Source organism: Equus quagga, chromosome 22 (assembly GCF_021613505.1).
Source record: "Equus quagga isolate Etosha38 chromosome 22, UCLA_HA_Equagga_1.0, whole genome shotgun sequence".
Taxonomy (NCBI): Eukaryota; Metazoa; Chordata; class Mammalia; order Perissodactyla; family Equidae; genus Equus; species Equus quagga.
In genome coordinates, this window is record NC_060288.1 from 339,132 (window position 1) to 352,495 (window position 13,364).

At 36.2% G+C, this 13,364-nt stretch overlaps 1 protein-coding gene across 7 annotated transcripts in view; it reads right to left on the minus strand.

Annotated features, from left to right (window-relative positions):
- The window catches only part of PSD3 (pleckstrin and Sec7 domain containing 3), a 643,022-nt gene that overhangs the window by 259,929 nt on the left and 369,729 nt on the right, over positions 1–13,364 (minus strand). For all 7 annotated transcript variants that reach the window (XM_046648392.1, XM_046648393.1, XM_046648398.1 and 4 more), the window contains 4 exons: positions 10,332–10,526; positions 10,152–10,232; positions 7,970–8,082; positions 5,352–5,410 (listed from right to left, as the gene is read on the minus strand). In XM_046648392.1, coding sequence (XP_046504348.1) covers positions 5,352–5,410; positions 7,970–8,082; positions 10,152–10,232; positions 10,332–10,526 — 448 coding nt within the window. The remainder of the gene's footprint in view (positions 1–5,351; positions 5,411–7,969; positions 8,083–10,151; positions 10,233–10,331; positions 10,527–13,364) is intronic.

Here is a 13,364-nt window from a genome sequence, read left to right on the forward strand (position 1 = left end):
TAATTTTGACATGCTTAAATAAGGATTCCTATTAAAATCTAGGTAGTTGCCAATTTGACAGTGAATTATATTCTAAAGGCCATTTTTAAATTGAAAAATTTGAAATCATGACATTTTTCTATAAAAACATTTCCACAGATGATGGTTAGGTTCTCAGGCTATTCCATAAATGCTCACTCGGGTGACAGAAATCCTAACGTAAAACTAAACTCTATCCCCCACTAGAAACTCTTGGAAACTCTGAATCTAGATCCCTGATTCTGTGAACTTTCAGTGTCACTCACAAGCTCCAGGGACGAGAGCCTGGTGGAAGCCCCTGCAGCTGGGGAGCTCCCAATCAGGGGAAAAGAAGTCTGGGCACAAGGAGCTAGAACAGAGGACTCCCGGTGAAGGAGGCAGTGCGGCTTGATGAAATTAAGACCAAGGCTGGAATCTACAGCAGGGTAAAGCGCAGATAGAAAAGAAGAATAAATGCCAGGATGGCTTTCCTAGCAGTGGGCATCAAGGCTGTGGGGCAGCACAGCAGGAAGAGGGATCCACAGAGGAGACAGGAGGAAGGGAGGGCACCGAGGCTGTAGGGCAGCACAGCAGGAAGAGGGATCCACAGAGGAGACAGGAGGGAGGGAGGGCAGCAGGTAAAATGCACTGAAGACAGCTGCTGGTTACTATAATGATAATCACACGTACAGAAACTTCCTGAGGACATTATCTACTAACCTTATGGAGGTTTGTGGTGCTTTTAAGGGAGGAAATATAAAATAGCACCATATGAAAAGTAAAAGCCTAAATTGTTTAATAATAATTCTTATAAAAGTCATTTTCCACTTCTGACAATAAATCAAATATCGTACCACCACCCGCACTCCTAGGACCCTGGAGAGTCAATCTAAGAATTAGAAACCCATCATCAGCAATGCAGCTTACAGAGTGGAAACAATGAACTCTGACCTAGCTCAAACACAGTATCGTTCTAACATTATTTGGTTAAAGAAAAACAAACAAACAAAAAAAAACCTCTACTTTATTCCTTGACTTCTTTCTTCCCCCTACCAGTATGGGGTACTAGCCTTGGTTTTACCCCTTATCCAAACTATACAACCCAACCCCCCAAAAACAGTAAAGTCTTGCCTCATACATTAAACTCAGAGTGCTGAGGATGATATTCAGTATGCCCTGAGCATCCCAGAGACAAAGTATCTGCAGGATGCTGGCCGGAGGCAGACAGAACCACCACTCCAGAAGAATCGTACCCCTGCTCCCTTATAGCCCGTGTGCTGGGTGGGCTGTCTCCCGCCAATACTGTAAAGCAGAGAGACACCTTGAGTAAAATAGCTACTAAAAACCCCAAGCCACAGTGTTAAATGGTAGATTTTATCACAAAATCTTGATTAAGAATAATGTCCCGGCTACTGCCTCCGACCATGGCCTGACCCCCGGCAGCCACTGTCTCATGGATCTCTTTCAACTTGTAGTAGTGAAACTGGCCACCTGACCCTGCATCTATCTATCCCACTCTTCAGTTAACTCAGTTCTGAATCTAAACCTTCCTCCCCGCTCAGGGTCCAGCCCTGGTGAGAAGTCCCTGCCTGCTGCCCTGTCCCTGCTCCCTAGCTTCAACCTCAATGATGATCCTGCCAGGATAACTGAATCTCAACCACGGTCCAAGGACAGAGAGCTAGTCATAGTCAAGAGAGCACACTTGAAGATTAGTCCAGAAAGGAATAGGTTTGAATCTATCCTTACATGAAAAGTCCTTTTATTCATATCATTTCCAATAGAATACAAGGCTTAAAAATTTTTTTCAACTCTTTTCTTTGTTGAATAGTTCAAATAATATTCGATACAACTTAGTTCCAATATAGCAAGAGAAAAATAAACTCTAGGCTTTGTTTTAATAGAAATGTGTCTGTATGTGCAAAAGTTTTATTTACATATATAATTTATAGATGAAGAGGCATTTTAAAAATAAAAGAGATTACTTAGCAAATTAGCCATGTGCCAAAATTATAAAATATTTATTTAATCTAAGAGAATAAACCACTTGGAGACAAGTAAAAAAGCAAGTCAATACTATTGCAAAAATAATGGTAAATCATTCATATTTTTAAAAAACAGGTACTGAAGAGAATCACCATTCTTAGCTCCAGTGAAATCATTATAACATCTGAATGAATTTCTCCCAAAAATATTGCATATACTTCAGACTGGCTTTTTCCTAGCCTCCTTAGTGAAGTTTAACTATAATCCAACACGTCAGTAAAATACCTCCCCAGTGCTTTTCCACCACAGCACTTAGGTTACCTGCTACCATTTCTGCAGTTAAACCTGACTAATGGAGGTTATCCTAGCCAACATTACCAGAGATGAGATTTGACCTCCATGAATACATCTCATTCATTTCTGATCCTTACCCAAATGGCATAGAACTTGGAATGGAGTAGACACACTATAAGTGTTTGCTGAATGACAAATAAATTAGAAAAAGAAAGATAGAAAGGCATTCCAACATGTAACACCATATTAGATTTATTATATTAGTATACATTCTATCATTTTATTAGTAAGAAATTAGCAGGAAGCAAAAAGGCCCATACAACGCATTTTCAATGCATCCCTCCTTAGAGTAAACAAAACTCACCAGAAAGATTCACAAAGAACAGCCAAAAGAAGTTAATCTCCCAAATTATGTTCCCCACCACCACCCCGCCACGAAAGCATGAGGACAAGCTTGTCTCAGCACTCCTTAGAAAGGTCATGCTCTTGTGTTGCTATTATGACAGGATGGTAAGTAAGAAAAGGAAAATGGCTTATCAGTCATTCCCCAAGAGGATGATTCTGGCATAAGAGGTAATGGCCTTACACTATAAGGAGAAGGTGAAAAGGGGCAGACATTAGAAATAATTCACTTTATATTCTGAACAATTCACTTTCATAGGGGCCATGCTAATAAGTCAAACAGACACCGGAACAATAAATCAGGCAATCATGATGCAAGAGAAGCTACATCCAAAATTATGGTTAAAAACTTACCACCTAGAAGGAAAATTTATTTTTAAAATGAATCCAGAGGAGGAAGATAAGAGAAACACATTTTCATGTGGTTAGTTCTTATGACGGCTAGTACATATTCAACAGACCTGTAACAGCATGCATTGTAAATAAGGATAAAAAAATTTAATTTATAAAACCTGAATAACAGACAATCCTGAGTATGTAGCACACATTTTTAAAAACAAAGCTGAAAACTAATAATCACTAAAAACATGATTTTTAAGATGATATAGAGATTTACTTGTATTTATAATTTTCTCCCTCTTATATGTAATTCTGCCACTATAACCAATTGTTAAATATGTATAATTGGCATAACTCAAGACAATATTAAACTGTTCATTTATATAAACTGTTTCTTATACTCTAGTTGCCAAAAAGAAGTGTGATGCTTCATTTAATCTCCTTTCAATTCCTCAAAAGTGGTCAAAGACAGAGCAAGAACAATCTGAGATCTGTGGTTCTGAACCTGTAGGCTACCGACACTGGGCGTCGACGGCTTGTTTGGACATCAAGCATGCTGAGTTATCTGAATAAATAATAAACCTCACACCTTTATTTACTGCTACATTTCAAATTATTGTGATTAATAACATACGTGTTTATTTGAAAGTATTATTAAAGTAGTTCTCAGCTTTTTAACAAGCCATTCAGTTTTTCATGGAAACAAATTCCCCAAAATCTCGCCACTTCCACAAAAGTTCTATGAGATCCTCAATCTTTAAATAAGAACTGAACTGTTACTGGAGTTTTTTTCATCATTACACATTTTCTCAGTCAATAGATGCTAAATGCACAACTATCTTACGTGGATGGGCCCTCAAAGCATCTGATGTGAAGAAGATTCCTCATGCTGGGTATCACTGGCTTAGATCAGTGTTAGATGTGGACAAGCACAATCAAAATTGTCTCCTTCAGCTCAAAGTCAAGTTGAGAAGTTGAGTGGGAGCAAAAGAAGGGGACAAAGTTACAACTGTTATCATAAGATGGGCAGAGAAGAAAGCAGCAGAAACTTGCTTCCCTGGTAACAGGACAACTGAGGTTAGGACAGTCCATTAATTGGTCAGCCCCATAACAAGCTGGATGAACACTAGATTCTGAAACTCATTTCAAGGCTCACACCATGGGAATCCCAGTACCTTCATTTCCAGAAGCCATATTATGGCCCTATTACCCAAGGATGTCCCCTGAAAATATCTACATGTTTTGTCAAAATAATCTTTGGACACACGTTACATATGTCTACAAGTCACTAAGGTATTCTGAATTCACATCTTTCGAACTCCAAAAGGAACTTCCCAGCTGAGTATTGTGACATTTGTGAAGATGGTGTTAAAACTATAATTCTATCACTACCACCTCTCTTCACTTTTCTGACAGTAGAAGCTTTTTTTCCCTTCAGTCCATCTTAATGGCCCCATACAGCTCCATTTTGCCTTTTTTAAAGAGGAGCACCATAGATTTGAATATGGGGATTTGTGGCCTTTTGGAACAGGAGAACAACTTTATATCTAACTTTCACTTCTTTTAATGTGATTTTTTAAATTGTAAGGTAAATCATATAGCAAATCAAGGGATGATGTAGACTCTTTAATTACAAGAAATCTGATTTTCTCTTCAAAATAAATGGACTGGGTACTATGAAATAATTTTTGTGCTATCATATATATTGCTCTATAAGCAACTAAAACATTCTCCTTTTCTCTAATATGAATAGTTTAAGTAAATGCTAAAATTCCATGAATTTCATGAATTCCATGAAAGATGAAAGCTTATCTAAAATTATAAATTTAAGAACTTCATCCTATTTTAAACAGAAGATGACAAGGCAATTAGATTATCTTGATATTTCAACTGGGAAAAGACCAAGTGAGCTCCAGAGTGTAGAAAAGGCTGAGTCCGTAACACTCACTACTGTAAGACTGCAAACACAGTTGCTATTTTCAGATCTAACTTCCATCCTCCTTCCATCCTTGTACATCAGCCCTAACAGTGAACCAAAAAACAAACAAAATAAAAAACGAAAAGTAACAGCTCTGTCTCTGCCTCCCAGTGGAGAAAGAAGGTACAGGACACACACATCACAGATAAAACAATTCCAGACAAGTAGACAATTACTCACTTAAAATCACTCTCTGTGTTAGCATGTAAAATAAGTTATTGCCTTCTCTAAAGATTTCTCTTTACCCACCTGCCGTGTAGAGAGAGAAGGAGGCAGAGAATAAAGGTGTGTGAGCACCAAAGCAAAGATAAGACCAAGACATTCTGGATTTCTGTAAGCTTCACACACCTACACTTACATGGCCGTGGAGATCTGTGTTGAGAAGCATCATCGCACAGGTGAGGCAATGGACCCCATCTAAGGAGAGAGACAAGGATAAGGAAAGAAAGCATTAATTCACTATTTCCTGTTGGACTCCTTATTATCATTTAAATAGCATACATTAGAAACCTATGAAAACACAACCCTGCAGCAGGGCACAACTAATCATGCTCATTTGGGGAGACAGAAAATAGATAAGAGTAAATTATTATAAGGACCTCAATGTACAGAGTGGAAGTCTACTGGTGATAAAGTAAATTATTCCTAACTCTCTGAGGGACAATTTAATGGTACATATCTTAAGCTTTGAAATAGTGCCCTTTGACACAGCAAATCTATTTCTAGGGCTTCACACTAAAGAAAGAAAGATCTACACAAAATACAAGGATATCCAAAGAAACATTGTTTACAATGGGGAACAAGTAAATCCGACCTTCAGAAACACAATTCTGTCATGTTGAAGTCATTAAAAATGTTGTCCAAGTTTACATGTTGAAATAGATATTTCATAATAAATTACTATATGAAAAAGAGATTATATGCACTATGATTCCATTTAAATATAAATACATCCAAAAGAAAATATAATATTAAAAGAGATTATCATCTCTGGATAGTGAGATTATAATTTTTATTTATATTTTCTCAATTTTCTATAACACAAGATATGGAAATAAAAATAAATTATTTAATACTGTTAATCTTTTTACTTTCCAAGAGGAAAATGAAGTAGAAAAGAAGCAAAAGTTAAAGAAAACCAAGGTTTGTGCCTTCTACTGTTTACTGGGTATTAGTTCTCTGGCTGACAACATCTAGGCAGGAACAGTTATCCTCTTTCCTGGCATCCTTTAAACGCATTCTTTAGGTTGACTGGTCCAGGATACCATGGATCAGACAAAAATAAAATACTGAAATAATCTGTGAAGATTAAAAAATTAAATATTCAGAGGAAAAAAGTTGCCCAAACAAGAAGGATCACCTCATACTTAAATGGAAACACGACTTTCTCTTCTTACTATATAAAGAAAAAGAAAAAGTACTAAGAGTTAAGCTTCTCATTTCCAAACCTCAATTCTCCTCCCTCATTCTCCTCCTGCAATTCTCAATCCAAGTATAGCAGACAACAGCAGTTGCAGATGCAGAAAAATCTTCTTAATCTATGCTACATGTACAGAAAGGCCTGTGCAATGACTGAATTCATGAATCAAAGACAGCTTATTTTTCAAAAGTATGCCTTTGAGTATAGTAGGTGACTTCTATTATTAATGTCTCTAAGTGGATGCTACTAAATGCCTATGTATGTTTATTCCAGTTCCAGTTTATTATCACAAATTCTAAACATATTTAAAACAAACTCCTGAAAGCACTTGTAAAATTCAGTAGCCAGCTCTCAAATAACCTTATCAACAGCCAACTGAGTGCACAAATCCATATTCCTTATTTCACACAGGAATGTCAACATCTTCTTAGATTTGAAGAAAATTCTAATAAGAACAACCCTCTTCTATCCCTTTCATTCTCTAGTCAGTGCTGACAGTGGTAAGAGACAGTGAATAAATGGTCTAAATATAGTCAAAGAAGTAATAAAGAAAGACAAGCTCCCATTTTACAGATAGGAATGTGACTTCAATAATCAGATAGTTAATACAGCTACAACCTGCAGGACGGAGGCAGGCGGAACAATCACTTTAGTCAATATCAAATACACTTATCCCAGTTAATTGGCAATACTGAAGCTAAGAGAGAATTACTATTTCTATTACATTTCATCTCAGTGATTTATTCCAGAATTTGTAAGTTTATGTAAGCTCCTCCAATTGCAAGTGAATGTGCTTGACTTCAAAGCCTGAAAAACTTTGCTATACTGTAGGAATTGAAATGGAGAAAAGATCCCTCTTCACCCGGTACATCAACAATTAAGAAGTCTAAAGTTGCTTTTTAAGAATAGTACAATAAACATAAACTTATAGTTTATTAAAATCATAAACCAAGTCAGCAGTCAGTGTTGTTATTACGAATATCAAACAAAATCACCAGAGATATACCACTAACTCCAGTGAGATTTGTAAATGTTTCCAAAACTCACCACAAAACCAAGCACACACACATTTCATCAAGAAGTTTAGAGATCAGATGTAGAGGAGGAAGAAATAAGAAAACTGACATTTCATTTAGTATAATGTGCTTTGCACGTAAAATCTCAGAGTGACAAAGCGTGAGCAATTTAAAGAAAGCATATTGTCATACTACGGAACTGAAAACGAGAGTAAAGATAACTAAAAGAAGAGTAAAGAATATTATGCAGTTATTAAATATGATGCTTTTAAACAACATCTGATGGCAATGAGAAAATCCTCACAGTGAAAGGGAAACAACTCTAACAATTCTAATCTGATATTAAATGTTGTATAAGTAGACTAGAAGGAAGCAAACCAAACTTTTAAGAAGAGTTGTCTCTAGCTAATTTGAGATAGCCAGATGATTTTCATTTTCTTCGGTATAATTTTCCCTATTTTCCACAATGAAATGTAACTTCCATAATGAGGAAAATAACCCTTGTTATAAATAAAAATTGAAGCATTTCCATCAGATTACCTTGTGAAGCAATGGTATCTGGGTTACAATAAAAATATCTATTGGAGAAGTGTATTAAAACTCTCTCTCGTTCTTGAGTTTCTCCCACAAGAGAAAATGCTTTAAAGAAATACCTAAAAAGGAATTAAGAGGAAAAAAGTGAAATTTTAGAAAAAGTCACTGTTTTCCTTATGTTTGATAGTTAAAGTTAATTCATACAAATATAAGAAATTAATTATACAAAATAAGATATTCTACAGTGATTTAAAAAAAAATCACTTACTAAAAGACCATTCAGTATAAATTCATGCTGACATTTAAATTCTATAAAATGTCAACATAAAAGATGACATGGCAATAATATGGTGGCCAACACATCAAGAAAAGCTTTGGGGAGGCAAGTAATTTCCCCACATGACTAAGTGTCGAGTAGCCAATTTTAGATCAGTCAGATAAAAACCAAAGAGCACTTAAGACAAAATGCATAACCACAGAGGCTGGTTTTTTCCAACTGTTGCCAATCTTCCCCCCTCCCCAGGCTTCTTCTCCCCCAATTCCTCCAGCACATAGTTGTATATTTTTAGTTGTGGGTCCTTCTAGTTGTGGCATGTGGGACGCCACCTCAATGTGGCCTGATGAGCAGCGCCATGTCCGAGCCCAGAATCTGAACCAGTGAAACCCTGGGCCGCCAAAGGCGGAGTGCACGAACTTAACCACTCGGCCACGGGGCCAGCCCCTAGACTGGGTTTTAAAACTCTACATGGATAACAATCTTTTCCTCATTTTGTTACATGATTATAATCACCACTGACCCACTGTTAAAATCACAATTATATTGTCTTGTGCACAGTAAATTTCTGTTAATTTTATTTTGCCTATCGTCACATTATTAATTTGTTAAACAAGGAGGAAATTAGGAGATAAAACCCTAATTTATTCCTTGAATTAGGAATAAATTAATTTATGTATAAAACTTCTTTGAACAATAGAAAATATGCCCAGAACCACACACCAATCTAAATCAGAGTCACTAAGAGTATTGTCTATCACAGATAAATCCAGATGACCCTCACTTGACAAAGTAGATGCATTTCCCTAAACGTGAGACAGGAAGCAAAAAATCATTTAAAATGTTCTAAGAAATCTTACTATTGAAAAAAACATATAATAAATCTTATTACTATGATGAAAATGTTGCTCTCTGCCTTATTTATAGTTTGTTAATCTATATTTATTGATCAAACTTTAAATTTTCATAACTTTTTTTTATGAACCACATCAAAGAAAGCAAAGCAGAAACACAGATCTTTTCTCCACTCTTACCTGTTTTCATGGAAAACCTATGAGTACCCTTGATTCATGCAAAGAGGCACAGAATAAGTCACTGTTGTGCATTCTAATGCAAATGTCCTCACTTCACCTCCCAGGACTCAGTTTCCTGATTTGTAAAACTAGAGGGTTACACAAGATGATCTCAGAATTCCTCCATGTCTGACACTTTGTAGAGACTATAAGGTTACATGCTCACTGTGTTTCACCCACAGCTGCTCTTAGAGTTTTACAGTCTAATATGGGATGAGAAGTGAGGGTCAGTGTGCTTAAGACACCTTCATTTGAACACATCAACAAAAAGTGCTACTGCCTGAAACAGTTTTACTGTTTACTATCAGATACTTTCTACTGATATTTATATTGATATTCATTTTTAATCCCATTCATGAGTTAATTCCAAAGTATCGTCTTAAAAGGTTATTTGGCTATTGTAAACAAATGCTTAGGAAAAAAAATCTATAATTCTACAGTCTATAGACTCTGCCTTTTTCTTTATTCATCATTCGAAAACTACCTTCCCACAGACTATTTTTTCTCAAGACTTACTTTGCCATCATTCTTTACTGTCATCTACTAGATGCAGTCATGTGTGATTTCATAAAAATGATGTATTTTCTCTTTTTTTTTTTGCTTTTTCTCCCCAAATCCCCCCAGTACGTAGTTGTATATTTCAGTTGTGGGTCCTTTTAGTTGTGGCAATATTTTCTCACTTTTAATTACATTTAACATCTATAGCATAATCTGAGCTAATTCACAAAGTAATTGTGGGTTTAAAAAAATAAAATCAGATTTTAGCTCCAGCACATTACTTTCTTTTCTCAGAGTTAATTATTTGGAGGCAAAGAAGAACAGAAGTGATGCTTAATCATACCTGAGAGACTGATCCAGCGTCATTCCTGTAAAATCAAAAAACTTCAGATATTCTTCAGCAACTAGTTTGCTAAATTCATTGCTATAAGAAAACATAATAGACTTGATTATTAAAACTGAAGCTATTAAAACACACATACAAAAGGATACACTCAGACACTGGCCTCAGGACGGAACGTACTTCTTGCCTAGGTGCTTTGCAACATCCGATCTTTTGAATCTGTCTAGTTGATAAAGGCGTTTGGCCAACCTTTTGGCTGCTTCTATGTTGCTGCTGGTACCATTACTGAGACTTTCCGGGGTCTCCTTTTCCAGAATTTCAGTGCTCCCCATTTCAGAATGAGCCTCTAGCAATGTTGTTTTCACCCCAGCGTTGCTGTGAGAATTGATAAAGAAGGAGAAAAAAGAAAAGATATTTCTTGTGCAGCAAAAAGGGAAATAGCTAATGAAACTATCATGATATTGTAGAGCCAACTAAATGAACACTATTTTAAATGAGATTGTCTTACAGTTATTCATAAAAATATTTTCTGTTACTGTACTTCAACGTATTAAAGAAGTATTGCTTAAATCCTCAATGAGCAGGTCTCAAACCTTTTGGTCTCAGGACCTTTACATTTTGAAAAGCATGAAGGATTCCAAAGACCTCTGTTTATGTGAGTTATATCTATATCTGTCTATCTTATATCTACTATACCTATATGATACTCACCACATTAGTAATTAAAACAGAAAATCTTCAAATATTAACTCATTTAAATATAATAAATCTATTTCACGAATACATTTTTATTAAAAATAACTATAATTTCCAAAACAATAACAAAATTCAGTGAAATAAGCAACAGATTTACTTTTTTTTTTTTAAACAAATTTCTTTAATAGTTGGCTTACCAGAAGACAGTTGGATTATCATAGCCACTTCTACATTCAAGCTTTAACAATATACTGTTTTGGTTGCAATACATTGAGAAAATCTAGCCTCATACAGATATTTAGTTAGAAGAATGACAAGTATTTTAATATCCTTTTCAGATAACTGTAGATATTCTTTTTTGATATGACACCCAAATAAGACAAGTGGCAGTTTCTTAAAGGTTAGTTGCAACACAAAATCTAAAATTGTATCAAGGAAATTTTGTGCTTTTACATTAAAATCTATCTTACACTTTGAATGAACTTTTACCCAGGCATGATTCTGCAACATGCATTGGGTCATCTGCAAAATATTTGCTGACACATGTCATTTTATAATATAAAAAAAATCACATTCATTAATGTCACTACCAAAATCTTCAGAAAAGTCTTAGGTACTGAGGAGCTGTCAAACTTTTGGTGGCAGATATGATTTCCAAAATTCCAAGTTTTAATTGAAAGCTCAAATTTTATCATTGGCAACAAACATTGTGAGATGTTTTCCTTAAAATAATAGGCTCACTCTATTAATTTTCGAGAAAATGTTTGCCAATAACCATAGTTAGTCATACTTTGAAGGAAAAAGGGCATTCCAAGAAAAACAAAACTAGTTTATAGCTCACAACTCAAATTACACATGAGTGCTTTTCCTGGCAGCAACCCGCAGGAGCAGGAGTGCTGCATGAACATCTTCCATTCCATCACACGTGAAATTAGAAGACGTGTTCTCAAGAGTGGAAACGTAATTAATCTGTACTGCTTTATCAAGGACAGGTGAAACTGCTTTATTCAGGTGAAATTGGCCTCTGTTTTTATTTTGAGTCCAGGGCAATGAAGAATATACCAATAACTAGAACAGTGTGGTACCACTACCTTGATATGCGCTAAGACCCCCACAATTGCTTTCGTACCATCAGTGCAAATATCGACATGGTGAAAAAGGAAAATAATGCTGTACAGTTATTATAAAATAACTTTGACCTCACGACCCTACAGAAAAGGTCCTGGGAAGCCCCAGAGACCACACTGAGAACCTCTGCTCCAGAAAGGGGTCACAAGCTCTAGCCTGTGGCTGGCTGTGGAATGCTACATCATGCATTTATAACACAAAACCAACAAGAACACAGTAATTTCCAAATCTTCATTTTAACTTGGTAACAAAACAAAGCTAGTTCGTGATAAACTACTGTGCTTAAGCAGCCTTCCAACACACCACAGATTCTAATCCAGACATAGTCAGAATTTTTCTGTAATGGATCAGATAGTAAATATTTCAGACTTGCAGGCCACAATAAGATCCTTTCACACAAGATTATTTTTGCTGTTTTGTCACAATCTTTAAAAATGTAAAAGCCATTCCGGGCTAGGCTGAATGGAGCACACAGGCCCTGCTCTATCCCCTAGTTCTTTAACCTGGCCTGAATATGTAAAGTAACTATTTATTGTCTAAATCAGAACACTTTGGAGAGGGAACAGAAACCATAAAATCATTAAACATGTAATTATAACTGTTACAAAGCGTAAAAAGAGCATTACCCAAGAAAAATTAGTTGTAAACTTACATCATGTAATAAATGACAAAAATCACAGGAGCAAAAACAAATATACTTTCAAGAAGAACTGTTCAATCTCCATTTTGTCATTTATTCTACCCAACCTAGAACTTCCTGTTTCCTACTGCTCCTCCAACTCAGTGGCAGCCCGGCAGCGTCACCACCCCGCAAATGTAGCTCAGGCCACGACCTGCTGGCGCCCAAGCGGTCCTCAGGGCTGCAGGGTCCCAGGCTTCCCCAGCCACTGTCAGCCTGCAGGGAGTTAACTGTCCCCAGCAACCCCTCTCTAAGCTGATCTTGTCAGCAAGTCCTTCACATGCTGTCCTTGCAAAGGGGAGGGAAAAGAGATAGAGGTGATCACACGCTGTCTTTTAGACTCAACTATGTGAAAATGCTGTTCAATGCACATGTCAGCTCACATATTCAGATGAGACTGTGGAGAAGCTGGAAGCACAAAGTGGATGTTTATCAATCCCATGCTGACTTATTTTACCAAAAAATGACGATGCTTCACTTTTTAAAGTCAAAGTCACAGGCTAAACCATAGTCAATGCCAGGACAACAGACATAAAATGGAACTAACCACAGCAAATCAGGATGTTTGGCAACCCTCCTTCAACAAACAGCCACCTAAACAATTTCCTAACAGAAATAACCACTAGTTGAAATTAACTGCTTCATATGATGACATCTTCATGCAAATATATTTAAATATTTTTTCATCCTAAATATTCCTTTATAGAATT